Source organism: Mastigoproctus giganteus, chromosome 10 (assembly GCF_048544385.1).
Source record: "Mastigoproctus giganteus isolate SK-2022 chromosome 10, ASM4854438v1, whole genome shotgun sequence".
NCBI classification, from domain to species: domain Eukaryota; kingdom Metazoa; phylum Arthropoda; class Arachnida; order Uropygi; family Thelyphonidae; genus Mastigoproctus; species Mastigoproctus giganteus.
Genome location: NC_143584.1, coordinates 132631570 through 132653384, shown reverse-complemented (window position 1 = coordinate 132653384; position 21815 = coordinate 132631570). Strand labels below are relative to the sequence as shown.

Sequence of the window (21815 nt, the reverse complement as noted above, 5' to 3'; positions counted from 1 at the left end):
AGCAGCTGATCCACAAAAAAGCAGGTGATTTCCTGAAGGTGTAGAATAACTAAAATGTGCATCTGATTCACAAAATCAAAAACTCTGAATCTGTAAAAGGTTTCACACTAATTGCTATAGGATGTTTACTACAAAAAAGATTTTTGGAAAAAACAATCTTGGATTCCAACACCTTTGCTTTATACTCCATACCTCCTACATTTCTATTCAGGTGTTTCTTCTGACAACATTTGCAATTCTGTTCTGACATTTACTCTGAAGGGATACTCCCTCATGTGAAGAAACATCTTCATAATTTTTTTGCATATTCTTCAAGATGGATAGATTATAGTAATTAATGATTGCTGTGTATCATATTAATAGTGAAGTCCCACAGGGAGACATTGATAGCTACACTCTTTGCTGTGGCATTAGAACCTTCGTTAGCATAAAACTGTAAATACAGTAGAATGTCAGTTATGCAGAATATTTTGTAAGATTGATGTTTCTTCTTTTTTTTATTAATGATAGTATTTGAGACAATTGTTTATTATGCTATGAGAGTATTTCTGTCTGTGTTTTTACATAGTAGATCTGGTGAAATGTTGGATTAGGACTAATGGGTTTTCTCAGAAACCACGAGTGTTAGAGTTTAGCCATTTGCTTCCTTGAACCCAATTTTCCATGACATAGTTTTTTCTCTTCATTTCATATTATTTTTAGTTTAGCTCCAGATTCTGTAAGATTAATATCGGCCTGAAACCAGGAAGAATGCGATATAATCAAATTGGTATTATTAAGGAACTTGAGAGATTTCGTAGCAAAAAAAAAGTCACAAAAAAAATGATTGAACATTATTTTTAAAAATTACTCTAAATATTTTTCCACATAATATTTGCAGTAAAATTCCTATCCGAACATACATACATATGTAAATGTGTGAATTTTTATGTATAAGTTATTATTGTTATTATTTTTAATTAAATAAATTTGTTTTTTTTCTCTAGCTATTTAAAGACTTTCTTTTACCTTAATACATCATAACAGAATTTATTTAATTTTACCTTGCGTTCAATTATCCGGAAAATTTTGATTTCCGGAAGAGGTCTGACAATTATTCCAGATAGTTGATAAGCTATTGTAGTTCATCATTATGGAGAAGGATGATATGTTTTGTTACATTAAAAGATTTGCAATCAGCTGTGAACTGTAATATAGAAACAAATATTAAGATAAGAGGATTTGAAAAAAAGTACCTGGAGTTTATTGTATTACAGTGAATATACCACACACACACACATGGTCTTTATTAACAAGAAAAACAAAATTTGCTGCTAGTATTTATGAATGGAACAAATATCCGAGAAGTAAAATCTCATCGATGTGGGACTCACATAAGATGGTCTATTTCTTTCCACATTTTGAATACATATGGAGAAAAACTACCAGCTCACATGGGCCTTGGGAGTTCATTGTGCAGTACACCTGGTATTATTTTTGCAGGTTAACGGTTTTAAATCTATATGAAAATAATGGTAATACTTAGAGATATATACACTAATATAAAATTCATAATTTACACTCCTTCATAAATATTAATGGTCATGAGAGAGTATTTTTGAGCAAGGGACATAGTGGAAAATATTTAATCTGTAGTGCTTGCACACCAGTGGTATGCATACTTTACAAGAACTATTCGGATGGCACATTAATGTCCTGAAAACTGTTTTTGTGGCCAAGAAGCAGTTATGAGTTTGATATTCCTGCTGTGAAGCAGGGATGATTAAGGAGAGAGTTTGGAGATAAATGCGGATAACAAAAAAACATCATAGTGGTTATGCAGCTTTTAATCTAAATATTAGATAAACTGAAAATTAAATACTAGATAACAAGACCAAAAGCAGAGCAAAGATTCCTAATAAGAGAACGATAACTCAAAAGTTGCAAATCACTTAGTTTCAGCAATCTAAAATGATTTTTTTCTTGTCAAAAATCCATACAAATTTTCTATAACTTTAACATTGACACTCAAATTCTGCACAATGAAGGCATATAGGAACTCCACTGACATAGAGTAACCAGACCAAAATTAGAAGATCATATTCCAATATTTCAATACTCTAAAATAGTGAAGATATAATCCTACTTCACAGAGTGATAGCAGTGAAATTAGTGTAATTGTGATTTGATATTTCATAGCTGCAATTTTCAAAATTTAAGCTTTTCTTGGGAAGAGCACCACTTTGTTTCCCTCACCAATCTTGTTGCCCTTCTTTGTACTTGTCCTATCAACTCTACAACCTTCCCAAAATTGCCTTGTACAATGGAATGATCACCTCCTTGTCATTCCTGCTAGCAAAATTCCTATATAACATTGACAAAATTCCATGAACTGCCCTGCAGCCCGTCTACACTACTCAGTGAACTTCATGTGACTGCACAGTTACCCTGAGGTCATTTTCATTCTCCACTTCCCCGAGTGTAGTACCACACAGTTACTGCTACGCATATGCAGTACTTTGCATTTTTCAATGTGAAACTTCACTTACCACTTTTCAGTACATTTGCCCAACTTTCTAGATCCTATTGCAGTAGCATACTGTCTTTACTGTTGTTAACAACCCTGCCAATCTTAGTATCATCTGCAAACTTGGACATTAAGCTTGATATACCTTCATCAATATCATTGATGAATATACAAAACAACAATGGGCCCAGCACCAAATTCTGGGGAACTCCACTAATAAAATTAGTTCACGAAGAGCAGTGTCCATTGATTACCACTCTCTGTCATCTCCCACTCAATTGTCCCTTTATCCATTGTAGCAACTTGCCCGGAGTCTTGTCTAGATTATCCTGCAATGCTTCTTAAACCAGTGACTCCATTATTTTCCACGGAATACAAGTTAAACTAACAGATCTATAGTTACTTGTGTCACCTTTTGAACCCCCTTTGTGAATTGGGGATACATTTACACACCTCCAGTCCAAGGAAGCTCTCTTAATTATGGCTATGGGTTTGCTTACTTCCTTTGCTGCCTCCTTTAATATAACTGTATAGATCCCATCCACCCCAGATGCCTTTCTTATGTTTAACTTCAATAATTTCTCCTCGACTTTGGTCTCAGTTATTACAAAACCACTTGGCTGCCTGTTAGAGTGTAATAAACTTCTGGCATCTCCATCCTTGAATAACTCCTCCTATGTGAATGTAGAAGCAAAATACTCATTCAGATTATGAGCTACCTGAGCAGGATCATCAATAGTTGAATCATCTATGTTAAGTGGACCAATCTGATTCTGTTTCTTTCTAGAGTTTACATAAGTAAAGAACTATTTTCTGTTTTTCTTTGCATGCTTTGCCAAATATTTCTCATAATCTGTCTTTGACTGCCTTTGTGACTTGATTACAGACTAGCTTATATCTGCCATAGGGTTCTGTGTCGCCTGATAATTTATATGCATCCCATGCATTTTTATTGTGCCATGAGCCTCATTAATTCATCTTACATCCATTAGGACTAAACCGTGAACAGTATTTCTTAGTTGGTATGAAAAGGCTTGTAGCCTCCAATTTAAGTACTTGAAGGATTGCCATTTAGAATTCACCATTGATAAAAACATCAGGTGTTCCCACTGTATAGAATTTAAAAACTGTCTGAGACCACTGTAGTCACCTTTACAAAAGCAAAAACCCTTCTCTTTACACTTGATAGTAGTTAGTTACTTTAAATAAATCCCACATCAGTACACTATGATCACTGTCACCCAGTGTTTCCTTTATGTGGAAATTTTTAATGCATGAATAATTGCTGCTGATAATCAGATCAAGAGTATTATTCCCTCCGGTTGCCTCTCGAACATGTTGCTGTAGAAAACAGTCATCCAATAAATCCACAATGGTCTTGCTAGTGTGCGAGTGACCAACCACAAGTTAAAATCTCCCATTATAAGACATTCTGATTTACTGGCCCACTCTGTTTCTTGCACAATTGTTCATTATACTCATCAGAGTCATTAGGCCTATAACACACCTTTCATTTTCCCTTTACCAGTGCTTATGTCACACCACACTAACTCAACATTACATTGTCCACCAATGTCAACTGGATGCACTTCATTGGATTTTGTGTTTCTTAAATAACAGCATCCTCCTCCCTTCCTGTCATGTCTATCCTTTCAGTACACATTGTACCCCCCAAATTCCAATTCTTCACTGCTTATATCTGTGTTTTCCCAACAATGTCCACTTTTGATGTCTTTACCAGCAATTCAGACTCATCACATTTATTTACTATACTTCTGTCATTAGTGTACATGCAACCATTTTCCTTCTCTTAGTTACCCTAATACAGCCAATGTATTTACTTGTTCCACGATGACTCCCGGAAATCCCCAGCACCTTACTTTCCAGGCTGCTGCTGATTCTAATTAGAAGCAGTGCAAGAATCAGTTATGCCTCTGCCTACAGTCACTGTTAATCTTTTAGTCAGTGAATCTCCTGAAGCTAGCAGTTTTCTGACCCACCTAACGCTGCCTCGATAGCATCAGCAAATATTCTTCGTCAGCAAAACAGCATTAGGTATAGGTTGCTTTTTCCGCATGGATTGGTTACAGGTTTTAGCAATGCTTCTGTTAGTTTTTAGCATGTTCATTAGGATTTATTTGATTGTATTATTCCTGAGGCACTCTCATCCTTAGGAAATTCTGGAAGGCTTCCCATTTGGCTATTTTTAAGTTGTATCTGGTGATATTGTGTACCAGAGGGGATGCCACATCCAATTGATGCACAGGTGAAAATAATGATCTAGTGTTTGGATGTGGTCTCTCCCTCCCTCCTGATCATGCCAGTTGGCAAATTCAGTTCAAATTGCCCGTGTGGTTAGTGTGACATCACTTTCACTCTCCCATATGTAGAGCTGTTGGAATGAGTACAATGAAGGGCAACAAGATTAGTGAATGGAACGAATGGGTGCTCTTATGAAGAAAGGCTTAAGTTTTGCAGATTACAGTGTCTGGGGACTAGGCACCTGCAAGGTGATCTGATTGAGGTCTATAAAATCTTGAATGGTTTGAGCATGCTCAATGCTGATGGGATTCTTCCTCTTGCTCAGAATAATCACCTGAGAGGGCATAAATTCAAATTGAGGAAAGACAGTTGTAGGATAGATGTGTGGAAGTTTGCCTTTAGCCAGCAGGTAGTTGATTGGTGGAACAGACTTCTGTCTTTTGTTGTGGAAGTTGATAGCCTAAATAAATTTAAGGTTGAGCTGGACAGGTATTTGGAATGAACAGACGGGTGAAATGGGAGTGGTGTTTTTTTTTTTTTTTTTTTTTTGCTGATGCTGCATAAGTTTGCTTTCTTGCATCGTATGCCTCCACTAATGCTAGGAAATGGTGTCCCTATAGATACACAGATTATGTGGGTGGTTTAACACCCTAAATGCTGTAGTAGCTAGGAAGTCTTCCAGCTATTGGCGATTGTTGGTACATAGAACAATATTTGGAGGAGTTATGCTTTTAGTTAAGTAACACACAAAATCTAAGGCAGTGCATTCAGGTCATATCAGTGGCCACTGTAGTGAGTTTGTTTGATACAACATAAGCATATGAGGACAAAAATAAGAGTATGAATGTGTTAGAGGCTGTAATAAATGTGATGAGTATAACATAACTATGCAGGAAAGTAAATTGGACCAGTAAATTTGAATGTGTTATAATAGGGGATTTTAGCTATTCAGATATTGACTTGAACTTGTTTCTTTGTCACTCACAGAGTAGTAAGACTTTTGTGGATTTATTGGATGACTGTTTTCTACACTAGCATATTAGAGACACAATGAAAGAAAGCAAATAACCTTGATTGACTATCAGCAGCTACTCTTCATGTATTAAGAATATGCATATAAAGAAGTACTAGGTGGCAGTGATCACTATATTTATGTGGGATTTACTTAAACATGTACAACAGACTCTCGATTAACCAAGATCGGATTAACCAGGACACTTCAAGACTCCAAATTTGAAAAAAAAAAAAAAAAAATCAACCAGAAATCAAGAAATTCAAGTAATAACTAGAATAGGTATAAACAGATATTTTGCAAGTCGTAAATAAGCGACAAGCGGCATTATGAGTCATCACTGGGATATTAGTATACCTATTATCTTGCAATCCCCACTGTCTTCACACCCGCAGCTCATAAAAGGGAAAAAAAAAAAAAAGACCAAATGTTTAGTGCATCTGTTAAATCTCTAAAGAACCATTATAATGTTGGTGACTAAACCATACGCAACATCATAAAAAATAAAGGTAAGTTATTAGATTTAAAATCAACATCGTAAAAAAATATATATATAAGAAAGCTATTAGACTTAAAATCGACTTAGCAAAAAATAAAGGGATGCATCATATTGGACATGCGAGTAGTGCGTTGTAAGTTTTTTTTCATTTTTTTATCTATCACCATGTTTTGACATAGGTTGCTGAACATTTTTCGATACAGTAAGTCCCCGACTTACGCAATTACGGATATATGTAAATTTTTTTTTTGGCTCAAATTTTTTTTTTTTTTAGGATTATGAAATTTTAAAAATTAATAGTAAATAAATAAAATAAGCAATCAATAATGACGATCACGGCACGCACAAATTGCACAAGTGAGATACGGAGTAACAAGCAAAAAAATAGTAAAGAAGAGTAGATCCTTACAATTTATTTATGGTTTTTTTTTTTTTTTTCATATGATTGAAGATTTCAGTGAAGGGAACACACATTTCACCATAATAACGTAAAAACCTACACAATTCCAGCTATTGGTATTTTTGCAAATGCAATAAGATAGAGTTTACTACCCGTTTATAATTAGATGCACAAACAGAAAAGCCCAGTAACCCGAAAAGTGCAAATTGTTTAAATGCAGTGACTTCCAGAAATATGCTTTAGTAAAATGTGAGTTCATGTGAGGTGATAATAGTGTATTTCCCCCTTAACCCTGTGAAGTTCTTTTCAGAAAATTTCATTTTGACCGTGCTGCCTAAGAGAACGGTACTAGTAAATCTACCAAGAAAAGGAAAGCCATCGATTTGGATCAGAAAATTAAACTAGTAAGGATGTATGAAAATGGCCAAACATTAACAAGTATTGCATGGAATTCAGATTAGTCAATAATAATATAGTAGCAATATGTTATTATTCATTCCTGAGTTCGGAAAACTTGACGAAATAAGAAGTCCTGGAACATATCTCTTACGTATGTCGTGGACTTTTGTATTTTTGGATTAACCGGGAAATCGATTATCCGGTATTTGTTTTTTACCATCTATCCCGGAAAATTGAGTCTACTGTAATTATTGTTGAGGGCAAAAGGAAGGGAATTTGCTTTTGTGAAGGTGACTACAATAGTCTCAGACAGATTTTTTTTTTTTTTTTAAATGTGAAATCTCAAACACGAGAGGTATTTGAACCTATAGTACTTAGTACCGTGCTTGGGTTGGAGGTTGAGAAGATGAAAGAAGATATTTGTTGACATTGGACTTGAACTTCTGTAGATTGTAATTTTCAGGAAATACATATGAAGGAAGGTTGTTCCAGAAAACGGCAGTTGAATGAATAAATGAGGAAGGTGAAAAGTTGGTTCTGTGGGTTTGAAGTTGGACAGTAAATGGATGTTGGCTGGTGGCGGCACGTGTTCGGACTGTTTTGAAAGAGAGAGCGGGAATTATAGAAGCCAATTCAGAAGAACAGTGCCCATGGAAGTATCTGTAGAAGAGGCATGCAGCAGAAACAGTACATCTATGAGAAAGCGAGTGGAGAGACTCTGTTAGAGATGAATCATTAATTAACCTAACTGCCCTCTTCTGAATGGAATCAAGAAGCCTGAGAGAGGTTTTGGGGGCACCACCCCAGATGTGGGAACAATATTCCATGGTAGGGTGGATTTGCGATTTATACAGAGTGAGCAGCTGTTTGGAAGAAAAGTAACGCCGAGAGCGAAAGAGAAAACCAAGTTTTTTAGATGCAGAGGAAGCAATATTTGTAATGTGCTTGTGCCAAGAGAGATTAGAAGTTAGGGTAATCTCCAAAAGAGATATATCATTTTGCCTAGAAATCGGAGTGTCACTAAAGAAAAGCATAGGAGCAGAAGAATCCTTTTTTGCGAGATATAAGACAAGACTGAGTTTTAGAAGGGTTGAAATCTACCATGTTGTCTTTGCCCCACTGGAGAATTACCTGAAGATCGGCATTTAAGGAATTTGTAGCAGATTTTCGAGAAGTTGAAGCTGATTAATTCTATACATTTGGACCAACTGATGATATTACCAACAGTGAATTCTAAGTGGGAAGCATCCTGAGAAGTAATTGTACAGGCTACTAAGCTTTTTGTACCAATTAAGACATACGGTTCAAGGCTTACACCTAATTGGATGTCAGGTGAACTGATGAGACTCGTGGCAGAGAAGAAAAATACATGGTATGTTAAATATAAATTGAGGTGATATAAAGCCTACATGATATAGAAGAAATCAAGTCACACAGGAGGTTAGACAGCTGAAGGCAGATCATGAGAAGTCTTGGGCAAAGGATGCAAAGAAAAACAGAAAAGACTACTTTACTTACATAAAAACTAGATGGAAGAAGAAGAATCACATTTGTCTGCAAGATATGAATGGTTTAAATATTGATGTTTCTTCTCAGGTTGCTGTTAAACTGAAAATGTATTTTTCATCCACATTCACACATGTGGAATTCTTTAATAAAGGGGATTCTAGAAGTTTATGGTATTCTGATTGGGAGTTGAATGATTTCGTGATAACTAAGAGGAAACTGGAAGAGAAACTGTTGAAGCTAAATGTAAAAATGGCACCTGGGATGAATGAGATCTATACAATTACATTAAATTACCAAGGAAATTACCATAGCCTTGCTTTCCAGGCTGCTGCTCAATTGCATTTCAATAGAAGTAGTGCAAGAATCACTTTTACTTTTGCCAGCGGCTACTGTTAATCTGTTAGTCGGTGTATCCCCCCCAAGCTAGCAGTTTTCCGACCCACCTGACTCTGCCTCGATAGCATCAGCAAATATTCTTGCACCCTTCCTATTTAAGTATATCCCATCCCTGTAGAAGCAGTCTCTTCTGTTAACAAGCACAGACCAGGCTGAGAAAAATTCTACCCCGTGAGCCCTGCACAATCTCTCCAGGGCCGAATTGATTGACAAGGCTCTCATCATATACTCCCTCCTATCGTGTCTGGGCAGAATTGCAGACACTTTCAAATTCAACCCTAACTCTCAGCTTTTTTTTCAGCATTGTCTTGTACTTGTTAAATAATTCTGCCGGTCTCCTACTCTTAATATCATTCATGCCAACACGTACAACAATATCACTCTTTGTGCTCTTAAAGGATGATATCTGCCCTACAACGTCATCAACCTTTGCCCCTGGCAGACATATCCTGGTTCTGTTCCATCTATCCTTTTTACATAATATGTTCCATTTTTCCCTGACAATAGAGTCACCTACAACAACAACTAGTTCCTTTGGGACCAGTGCATTCTGCCTTGGGGGTTGCTGCTGTGTTGCGTGTTGTTCAAGTGCAAGCTCTGGCATTGATGTGGGCAGCTGAGAGCTTGATGGGCCCCTCAATTTAAATCCTTCGAGGGCATCCACCCTGTCCTTGAAGCTCTCTCATATAAGCCCATAACAATGCCGAGTTGACGTGTGAATTCCTCGCACTCCTTACATCGCGCACCCACAAAGACATTCCCCTTGGCAATATCACGTCCCGTTCCTGATTGCTCCACAAACATCAAACCAGCAGTGCATTTCAATAGACTGTGATTCAGAGGACAACCTCCCCCCCCCCCAGTTCTCCCCTGAGCCACAGCACTTCCACTAGTTTGAGCCTTTTGCTTTACTGCTCTGGTCTGAGTCATGATTTCTATTCAAGTTCAATAAAATCCAATACAAAATATAACCCTAAACCTATATTCCAATGTAGTTATAACACTATATATATGTATTTCGGTATAGAATATTATCTCTGAGTTACGTTATATGACTTTCTTATCCCCTGTCAACTTATATGTATTAATTTATGATGTTACATTTGTAATAACTAAGTCGCTATATTTATTTAGTTAAAAAAGTACAATTCAATTGACAATGAAATTTAATAAGATTAATAAATTTTACTGATTAATTGATACTACTATATCCGCTATCTAGTTTTCTATTAAATCTTATGCTATCACACGCATTGTATAAAAATGGCGGGAAGTTAGGAATGGTTAATCTACGGACACTATGTATTATTTACTTTCCAAATCGCACTATCTAAATTCAAAATAAACCACGGGGCTTGACTAGGTCTATAAGCTACTTATAGAAAATAATTTAATCTAACAATTAAGTCAATAAAGCGGCTAAATATAATTAAAAACTTTTGTTCTTGGGAGCTGCAAAACCTGTCCACACGTGGATTTGATACCTTTACCGATACTAAGTACAAACCTACAAAATCTCTATCTAAAAACTTTGCCTGTTCACATGTACTCTCACACCCAATCTCTAGTTATTGAATATGTGGACAAATTATATTAAAAACAGCATCTTCCTACTATTGTTTTATTTAGGTCAGGGTATGAACTTGTTGAAACCCCCATCCCTCGTATATATATTCCAAGTCAGTTTCATTGTTATAACTGTCAGAGATATAGTTGTTCCCAGACAGCATGTCAGTGAGAATTTACTTGTCCAAATTTTGGCTTAAAAGATCACTCTCAAACTGTATGCACTCAACATATCTATTGCCCAAATTGCAACGTATGCACTTAAAAGATCACTCTCAAACTGTATGCACTCAACATATCTATTGCCCAAATTGCAACGGGTCATACCCAGCATATTCTGAAACTTGTGAAAAATGGAAGGTTCTCAGATAAATCTAAAAGTACAGGGTTGAAAATAAAATTAGCTATCAAGGAATGAGAAACTCAACTTAGCCACTAAATACTTATACTACAATCACACAAAACAAACAGAATATTGGAACTCAGACTGGTATATCAATCTCTCCAGATGCTATCAATTGCAGAATGGATCCAAACTATGCTTTTGAGCATCCATCTTCCAGGGCATGTTTATTAAATCAGACTAATAACATGTTAGTCGCATTTCCAACTGACAATAATCCAGATAAGGAAATAGCCGAGAAATCAGATAAGCCAGATATAGAATAGTGAAAGACAAAGGAAGAGAGCTAAACAAAACTATTATGCATGATGATAATATGACCATTCTACACGGACAGCTTCATCAGATATTGAAGGCAGCAAAGAATCTGGGCACCCTTCCTTTCTCAAGAAACAGCAAACAAAATGATTGTTACAAAAAATCTCACCAAAATCAGACAGTCTTATCTTTCTTCTTAAAAAGTATATATTGCAACATATCATTCAATGGAACTGCAGAGGTTTACATCGTAATGTTGGTGATATTTGTGATCTGATCTCTTGATATCACCTTACACACCTGTGTTTGCGAGAGACCAAGTTAATGCTGCAGGTTTATTTAAAGATTGGAAACTTCACTTTATATAGAAAAGACAGGAATTCAAACTCGTCTGCATGAGATGTAACAATAATAATTGGCCATAAACTCTCATCCAGGCTTATTATTCTTCAGACTTGCAATTGCTGTTCGTATTATGCTTAACATTGCAATAACAATTTTTTTTCTCTCAGCAAATCATACCTATACTTTAAGACCTTGAAAGACTAGTTAATCAAATTGCACCTCTATTCTGTGTGTTTGGCAACTTTAACAGCAGCCATCCATTATTTGGATCTTCTCAAGTGGATAAATGAGGGAAATTAATAGGACCATTACCAGACTCCCAGAACCTCAGTCTGCTGAAAACTGGCTCTAATACTTATGTACACCTTCCTACAGGATCAACTTCAGCCATTTATCTCACCATCTTTTCTGCAAACGTAATTGCAAATATTGAGTTGACAATACTAAATTACCCTCTCAGTAGTGATTATTACTCCATAATCTTCCCAATGAAATCAGTAAATTCACCACAAGAAGAGCATTACAAGAAGTAGAAAATTTTCAGAGCTGTTGGGTTAATTTTATTGGGTCAAACTGCATACCCCTTTTGATGAAGATGTCATTCATTATGAATGTATTGACTCTGTTGCTGATCATATCATGCATCAAATGCTGTCAGCAGCCACTGGGGTATGGCTATACTGCAGTACTATACATGAAAACATGCCAAACAGTGTTGGAACAAGGCCTGCAATTATAAAATAAAAGAAAAAAATAAAATATGTCTATAAATAACAGTGTCCTGCTGCTGACAGTCTCATTATATAAGAAACTAAGAGTAAAGGCTCTTTATGAACCAAACACAAGCCAAAAGTGAATTGAATTATTTTGCCTTAACAATAAATAAAGATTCAGATACCTGACTAATTGTGGGAAAAAGTCAGACAACTCATCAACATATTTTCTCCAGTAACCTCTCCGGTCATGATCTGGAATGGGACAAGAACTGTCTTCTCTGACAAAATTGCTGCAAATACCATTGGAGAAACATTTTCTGAAGTATCTCTGACAATACATATGATCCTTTTCTAAGAGTTAAAAATATAGCAGAAAAATGTGAAGTAAACTTTAACACCAGCTTAATGCTTAACTCTTCCTTAAAATCAGCCACTTACTTACATTGTCTGAACTATGAGAATCAATAAAGATCAAACAGTAGTGTTGCTGGTCTCAATGGACTATTTAATCAAATATTCATCAAGTCAGTCATCAAATCACTTTAATCAAATATTCAGTGAAAATGTCTACCCCAGCTCCTCGAAACATTCATTTGTTATGATCCTTTCCCAAATCCAGAAAAGATCATCATAACCGCATTATTAATGGCCAGTTTCTTTTACCGGTTGCCTAGGGAAAACTTTAGAAAAAAATTTTATGTTATCGGTTTATATATTATCTTGAAACTAAAGGTCTGATGAATATCCACCAATTTGGATTTTCAGAAAAATAAATCCACCGTAGATATTATGACCAAAGCAGAACCAAAAATATGAAATGCATTTATAAGAAATGAATGCTTTGAAAATTTTCAGATCTGCCCTCAAATTCTTTTTTCAGTTAAAAGGAGTTCTACTGGGGTTGGTATTAGTGCTATACTGTTTTCGGGCTTAATAAACAAAAGAAATTCTGAATACAATTGATTGTACCTATGCCGATGCCTTTTTATATCATGTCACTCACAGAATATGAGCTCCTTAGAAAGGGAGCTCTAGATTTCATTAAATAATTTTTCCTTCTGATGAAGCAGAATGGATACAGACTCTCTGAACAAATAACTACTGCAGTTAATTTTTTTGCAAGAAGCATAAAATGCATTGCAAACCTGAATTTTGATTATCCAGTTATATCATACCAGTTTCCAGTAGTATTTGATTCATTGGCATGCTCCTTGATAATAAACATAACTTTCTTGAACACATATGCATACCAGTTTTTTAAAGAAAAATGAATTTACTTGGAACTATTTCTGTCATGGCATGGAGCACTGACTGTGTAACCATATTTCATTTGTATTGCATCTTGATCATCTACCACATCTTAATGTGGTAGATGACTCTATCTTTACTAGGTGGTAGATGACTCTCATCAACCAGTGCAATACCACCATTTTGCTTATTGGAGGCTTGAAGTGGTGGACCCAATGTTTAGTCTCCAGAGCCAACCCTCCCCCATCTCTTCCATCATGCAGTATGATTGATATCTTTTGAGGTTATGATGAACACCATGACGAGATCCAATCTCGTCATGGTGTCGAGATTGGATCTCCAGTTGAGGGTACAGCTCTAAAACGGTGTTCGCAAGCCAGCTGCTAGTTAGTACACTGGACCGAACCTATTAGCAACTCTCTAGGAGGCTTTCGGATTAGTTAATGTATAATCTTGCTACCTCTACTCTGCCATATAGTTACTGGAACGAGTCCGAGTAGTGTGTATGTGGGGAGCATTACCGAAGCCACGTTATGTCAAGGACCTGGGTATATTCGCACCATGTGTGCACCCTATCCAAAAATTTCCTTACTTCATACAGCATTCCCCCTACCTTTTTTTTACTATTGAATACACCACGAATTGTCAAACTAATAGAGCAAACTTATTTGCAAAAAGATCTAAACCTCCCAAACACTTCCTAGTTTATTTCACAAATATACGTGGTCTCAGTTCTAATCTCAATGATGTCCATTTCTACTTACAGTCTGCCAAACCCCATGTACTTTTTCTGAGAGAATCTCAGTTATTGGTCGATTCAACCACTGCTCATTTCAGTTGCCCACATTATTTGTCGTATTTCCCTTCACCTTAAAGGTGGTACTTGTGAATATGCCCATTCCGATATTCCCTGTCAGAGACTTGGTAATTTGGAATCTTCTCTTTTCGATCTTCTGTGGCTTAAAATCTCTCTACCTCATTCTGTCAAATTCATTCTCTACCATTCTCCCATCTCCACTAATCACTTGGAGCTCTTTGACTTCCTCTCTTTGCAACTTGACTTTCTTCAGTCCAACTTTCCTAATGGTGAGGTAATTTTCCTTGGTGGTTTTAATGTTCCCAACTCCAGCTGGCTTCCATTTTCTAGTCACAAAGACCTAGCTGGTCGAGATGCTGAGGCTTTTGCAATTACTAATGTCCTCACACTGATGGTTCATTTACCTATGAGAATACCGGACAATCCTAACCATACAGCCAACGTGCTTGATCTTTTTCTCACAAACAATCCATCTATACACAGTCGAAGTGAGTGGTCCTTTAGGCACCTCAGATCCCAACATGGTGATTGTTTCTTCCCCAATGGAGCCTTTATCTCGTGGCTATTCCCAACCTCGCGTTGTTTGGCATTACGAGAATGCAAAATGGGATGACCTGCGGGAATTCTTTTCTTCTTTTCCTTGGTTGGATTACTGTTTCAAAACTTGTAAGTAGGAGCATGTATGCTTGCATGAGAAGTATATTAAATAAATTTGATGAATTTGAAGTGTTGGTCAAGACATCAAAGGCAGATATTGTTGGGATAGCAGAGACGTGGTGTCGCACAGATATAAGGAATGCTGAACTGCAATTTCGGGAGTACAATGTGAAAGGATAGACAGGATAGAAATGGAGGAGGTGTTATGCTGTTAATTAAGAAAAACATAAAATCAAAAGAAGTGCATCCAGTTGATATAGATGAACAGTGCACTGTTGAGTCAGTTTGGTGTGACATAAGCACTGCAAAAGCAAAAATAAGAGTAGGAGTGTGTTATAGGCCTAATGACTCGAATGAATACAATGAACAATTGTACAGAGAAATAGAGTGTGCCAGTAAATCAATGTCTTATAATGGGGGATTTTAACGTCCCAGATATTGACTGGAACTTGTGGGTTGGTCGCTCACACACTAGTCAGACTTTTGTGTATTTATTGGATGATTGTTTTCTGCAGCAGCATGTTCGAGAGGCAACCAGAGAAAGTAATATTCTTGATCTGGTTGTCAGCAGTGATCATTTGTGTATTAAGAATTTGCAGATAAAGGAACCACCAGGTGGCAGTGATCGCAGTGTACTGATGTGGGATTTACTTAAAGATTTAATTACCATCAGGGGTAAAGGAAAGGGTTTTTGCTTCCTTAAAGGTGAGTACAGGGGTCTCCGACAGTTTTTAAATTCTGTACAGTGGGATAAACTGACAATGTTACCAACAGTAAATTCTAAGTGGGAAGCATTCAAGGAATTAATCTTGGATGCTACTAAATGTTTCATACCTATTAAAAATATTGTTCAAGGTTTAGGCCTAAATGGTTATCTAATGAACTAATGAGACTCGTGACAGAGAAGAAAAATACATGGGTGCATATAAATTATCAAGCGACTCAGAAACCTATGGCAGATATAAGCTAGTCTGTAATCAGTTCACAAAGGAGGTTAGGCAGGCGAAGGCAGATTACGAGAAGTCTTTGGCAAAAGATGCTAGGAAAAACAGCAAGGATTTCTTTACTCATATAAACTCTAAAAGGAAGGGAATGAATCTGATTGGTCCACTTGACATCGATGGTTCGACTGTTGATGATCCTGCTCACAGAGCAAACAAACTGAATGAGTATTTTGCATCTACATTCACACATGAGGAATTATTAAGGTTTGAAAACAGCAGAAGGTTATCAAATTGTAGCAGGATACTTAATGATTTTGTAATAACTGAAAGCAAAGTGGAGGAGAAATTGTCGAAGTTAAACATACGAAAGTGCCTGGGGTGGATGGAATCTATCCAGTTATTAAAGGAGGCGGCAAAGCAACTAAGCAAACCCTTAGCCATAATTATGAAAGCATCCTTGGACTCAATGGAGGTTCCCACTGACTGGAGATGTGCAAATGTATCCCCAATTCACAAAGGGGGAATGAAGGGTGACACGAGTAATTACAGACCAGTTAGTTTAATTTCTGTTCTGGGTAAAATAATGGAGTCACTGGTTAAAGATGCATTGTAGGATCATCTGGACAAGACTGCAGCAATAATTGAGACCCAGCATGTGTTTGTTAAGGGAAAGTCTTGTCTGACAAATTTGATAGGATATTATGATGTGGTTACAAAGGAACTGGATGCAAAAAATAATTTTGATATCATATATTTGGATTTCAGGAAAGATTTTGATACTGTTCCGCATGGAAGACTATTGTACAAATTGGAGCAGAATGGTATTAAGGGTAATACCATTGCTACAATAGATAAAAGGATGGTTAAGGTGGGAGAAAACAGGGTGGTAATCGATGGGTGCTGCTCTTCGTGGACTAATGTTATTAGTGGTGTCCCACAGGGTTCGGTGTTAGGTCCACTGTTGTTTTGTGTATTTATCAGTGATATTGATGAAGGTATATCAGGCTTAATGTTCGAAGTTTTCAGATGATACAAAGGTTGGCAGGGTTGTTAATGACAGTAATGCAGTGTGCTACTGCAACAGGATCTAGATAATTTGGGCAGATGGGCTAAGAAGTGGCAACTGAAGTTTAACCTTGACAAATGCTAAGTACTGCATATGGGTAGAAGTAACCCCAGAGAAATGTACCAACTGTGTGGTACTATACTTAAGGTGGTAGAAAATGAAAAAGACCTGGGAGTAATTGTGCAGTCAGATATGAAGTTTTCTGAGCAATGCAGACAGGCTGCTGGGCAGGTCATGGGGATTTGTCAATGATATATAGGAATTTTGCTAGCAGGGAGAAGGAGGTGATTGTCCCTCTGTATAAGGCAATGGTCAGGCCACGCCTTGAGTGGCCTGACCATTGAGGCTCCAGACCTGCGTACAGGTCTGGAGGCCCCATTTTAGGAAGCATGTAGATTTACTTAAGCGTGTACAGAGAAGGGCAACAAGATTGGTGAGGAGAATGAAGGGATCCTCTTACCATTAGAGGCTTAAGCTCTGCAAATTGCAGTGGCTGGAGAATAGGCACCCATGCAGTGATCTGATTGAAGTGTATAAGGCCTTGAATGAGTTGAGCACGCTGAATTCTAATGGGATCCTTCCACTTCAAATTACGAATCTAAGGGGACATAAATTCAAATTAAGAAAAGACAGATGCAGAATAGATGTGCGGAAATTTGCGTTTAGCCAGCGGGTGGTTAATTGCTGAAACAAACTTCCATCTGTCGTTGTGGAAGTTAATAGGTTGAATAAATTTAAGGAGGAACTGGACAGGCATTTGGAGGGAACTGTGTGATTTTTTTTTTTTGGCTGATGCTGCATAAGCTCATACACTTGCTTTCTTGCATCACATGCCTCTACTACTACTACTTCTGATGTCAATGTTTGCTCAGATCATGTCAGTAAAATTATGTTTGTAGAAATGGAATCCTTTATTCCACCTTAAAATCTTGTCATTTATCTAAACCTTGGTTTTCCAATAAATGTGCTAATTCTGTTCAAGTGAAGAACGTTGCATATCATAATTGGCTTGTTTCCAATTCTTCAGTTTCATTTTCTGCCTACACCAGACTCACAACAATTGTAAAGCAGTTATTAATCAGTCCTTTTGCCAAAGCTACTGGCCACAACTTTTGCCCATCTATGTTCCTATGTCTGTCAAAACCAGATGGTTCTTTTGTCACTTCAGCTGATCTGCTAGCATCTCATTTTTCTTCCAACTCACGTATTAATTATCTTGGTAAAACACCTCCCACCGTTCCCAACACACTCCATTCAATGCCTCCTGTGGTCTTCCATCAAAAGGATGTCCGAAGGATTTTGACGAATCTTGATGCTAAGAAAGCTCCAGGCCCTGATGGTATTTCTCCACTTGTTCTCAAACCTGCACTCCTGAACTTACTCCTGTTCTTTGCCACTTTTTTCACTTTTTTATTCCAGAGGTGTTTTTCCTTCTGCTTGGAAATTTGCTCATATCCAGCCGGTTCCTAAAAAGGGTGACAAATCCCTCCCATCCAATTATCGTCCCATTGCAATTAGTTCTACTCTTTCCAAAGTAATGGAGAAATCAATTAACTGTCAACTCTTAAACTATTTAGAAAACTTCCGTTTGATTAACGATCACCAGTATGGATTCTGTCAGTGTTGATCCACTGGTAATATTTAGGCTTATTTTACCCATTTATGGAGAAATTCAATGGAAAAGTTCAGTGCTCTTTGCTCAGTGGGGACGATCCATCTCAATGTCAGAACTGTCTCTTTACTCACATTGAAACCTATTCAACTAGAGTATACTTATCTACAGACTGCTAGAAGCACATCCTTCACATCTCTGTTGCATCACTCCTACAGGAACCCACAGAACTGCAACATATAGGAAGTGAAGATGAAAATGTAACAAAATCCTTTCTGTTTCTGAAAAGAATTGGTGTCTATACTTATTCCTAACTGCCATTTCAAAATTTATCCAAACCTGAACCCAAACACTTGTACTGAATAAGAAATTTTGAAAGACACAATATGGCCACAGCATCCCTCGTGCATTTAAATTATCAATAACAACAACAGCCATAAACTTTGTCCTGTTCTGTGTGCATTGGCAAAATACCAACATATAATAAACAAAGATGCAAATGTAAAAGAATCCTTTGTTTCTGAAAAAGAATTGGTGTCTATACTTGTTCCTAACTGCCATTTACAAATTTATCCAGACTTGAACTCAAACACTAGTAGTGGTTAAAAAACTATGAAAGGTACAGTATGGCTGCAGCAGGCTTTGTGCCATGAAATATTCAATAAGAACAACCACAACCATAAACTCCATCCTGTTGTGTGTTGATAAAATTGCAGACACTTTCAAATTCAGCTCTGATTCACAGATTTTTCTCAACATCGCCTCGTACATGTTAAGCAAAACCTTGCATTGCCTATGCTTAATGTCATCATTATTTTCAATATGAACAACAGTTTCACCTTTTGTGCCCTTAAAATGATTAAACATGGTTAATTGAAACTTGTAATTTGAAGTTGTTAAATGTAAAGTAGACTTTCTTCTCTTTTGATTCAGAGAGAAGAAATGGGTGTTAAATTGGTATCAATAAAGGAAAACAACTTTCTGTGAACGCTATTAAAATTTCATGATAGCTTCCTTCTGACTCATGCATGTTGTCAGTTGCATTGTTTTTGATCTGCAGTGAACTCTTAGGTCTGGTTTATCTGACCTGATTAGCAATATTCGAAAGATAAAGCATTTAAATTTCATATTACCTTACCTCCTTTGGTTAGAGCAGTGATTTGTATTTAGGCAAAAACTTAGTCTTAATGTTTTCTTATAAGTTATCATTCTGGTTTTAATGACTAGCTACAGTGTTCAATACAGGTAATCCTTCATGGATGCTTTGACAATATTTTGCTGTCATTTCTAATTTCTAAATTCCTCTTCAATCAGAGCTGTACTTTGTTGAACAGCCACTGTCTGTCTAACTACAGCTTCAACTTAAGAGGAATTTCTAATGTGGAATTGAAGAGGAATTTAGAAATCAGGAATCAGAGGAAGACATCCATATAACATTAACTAAGTTAGATGTCTTGCCCTGTGAATCATTTCAGGTTTTCCCTATCACACAGCATTGACATTGGCGTGTGAATGCACACTTGTACTTTCCTAATGTACAAAAAGGATATGAGCAGTGAGCTCCAGTGCTGTTAAAATAATAATTAGATTTTTTTAAATAAATTTATTATTATTACGTTTTTAACTTTCTATTTGAGTAAGGACTTGTTCTGATTAGTTGGCTCATTAAATTCTGTTGCTACAAGTGCAATATATTTATAAAAGTCATTAAAATGTCTCCCTTTGACCCATGCATAATATTATTTTCACTACTACTTTGTCTTTTAGGCTAGGATTATTCAGATTTTGAAAGATTTTAAGAAATTCTCTGAATTTAACACAGAATAGTTGATGTGAACTGAATGCATGAAGTTCATAAAGAATTCTTGTGTGTTTCCAAAATCACACAAATTATCACATTAATTGAAATATGTCTGTGTTCATATTAAATTGCAATTTAAAATAAAAGGTTTAGAGGAGGAGGAGGAGAGTATTGAGATTTTTTTGACATTTTATAATTGAGGAAAGTAAAATATTGAGCATAGTCAACATTTATGGTGCATGTTGTAATTCATTTATTTCTGTTAAAGGACACAGAACCTAGTATGTCAGCATTAAAATTGGATCAGCAGAGAACAGACTTCAAAACATCAACATCAGCAAATAACTATACTAAAGATGGAGGTGAGAAGCAGTCTGTTGCCATTCAAGCATTTTTTTTGATTCCTGATTTTACTGTGGAATTGCAAGCAAACTTGGAAAGTGGGGAACAGAGTTTAGTCAGTCTTACATTTCAGGAATTTAGTCTGAATTACAAAAAGGAAGATTCTTATGAAACATCTTTACAGGTATTTTATACTTAGAGTTCCCATTTAAAGTTGCTTTAATTCTTTAAATTTACTCAGTGAAGCAAAGAGGTTTATTGAATGAAAGTGTTACTGTATACCATACTTCTGTATCATTAAATATAGTATTGGATTTTGAATAACCCTTTCACGACTGTGACCCATTACATATTACTTTTGTATATGGGTTCTATGGAGTAAGTGCATATATATAAGGTGTTTCAATTAAAAGGTAATGGAGTCTATCTTGCTTATTTTTAATTTTGTTTTAGTCGTGTGGTTCTTTATTGCATATTTGGGCCTAAATTTTTGAATTTGACATTAAAATTGGACTAAGTGTAATTTAAATTTTATGATTTGTAAATTAAAATTTTTCATAATCAGCTGATTTTTTTCTCACTGAGAAAGTTTTTCCTCATCCTGTCTAGTTTAAAAACATTTTCGATTTTCTTGTGAAATGACTGTATATTGATTTTTATTTAAAATACAACAGACAAGCATTGTGTCTGTTGTATTTTTAAAATAAAATAAAAATGTTGTATTTTTATCTTTTTAAAATATAAAAATACAACAGACAATGTTTTTTGTGATATTTGGCTTTGAAATACTGTGAGAGCACTTCATCTCATCTCCTTAAGCTACAACTGTTGTATTATGATTATTTTAACCTTAAATACAATCAGTTTATACTCATTGCAGAAGTACACTTTTGAAGTTTTGGACTAAACTGAGAACAATGAAAATTTTCCCATTGAGAAAAAAGTAGTTGATTTTACAAAAGTTAAATTTAAAAATAAAAATAAAATTAGTATTACTGAGCTTTAATATCAAATTAAAAAAAAAGGAAAAAAAAAGTCTGAACAACAAGGAGCTTAA

At 36.1% G+C, this 21815-nt stretch overlaps 1 protein-coding gene across 6 annotated transcripts in view; it reads left to right on the top strand.

The window, feature by feature from the left end:
* Window positions 1-21815, top strand: part of LOC150079291 (intermembrane lipid transfer protein VPS13D-like) — a 1618665-nt gene that overhangs the window by 569617 nt on the left and 1027233 nt on the right. For all 6 annotated transcript variants that reach the window (XM_090383928.1, XM_090383929.1, XM_090383926.1 and 3 more), the window contains one exon: window positions 20685-20942. In XM_090383928.1, coding sequence (XP_090240054.1) covers window positions 20685-20942 — 258 coding nt within the window. The remainder of the gene's footprint in view (window positions 1-20684; window positions 20943-21815) is intronic.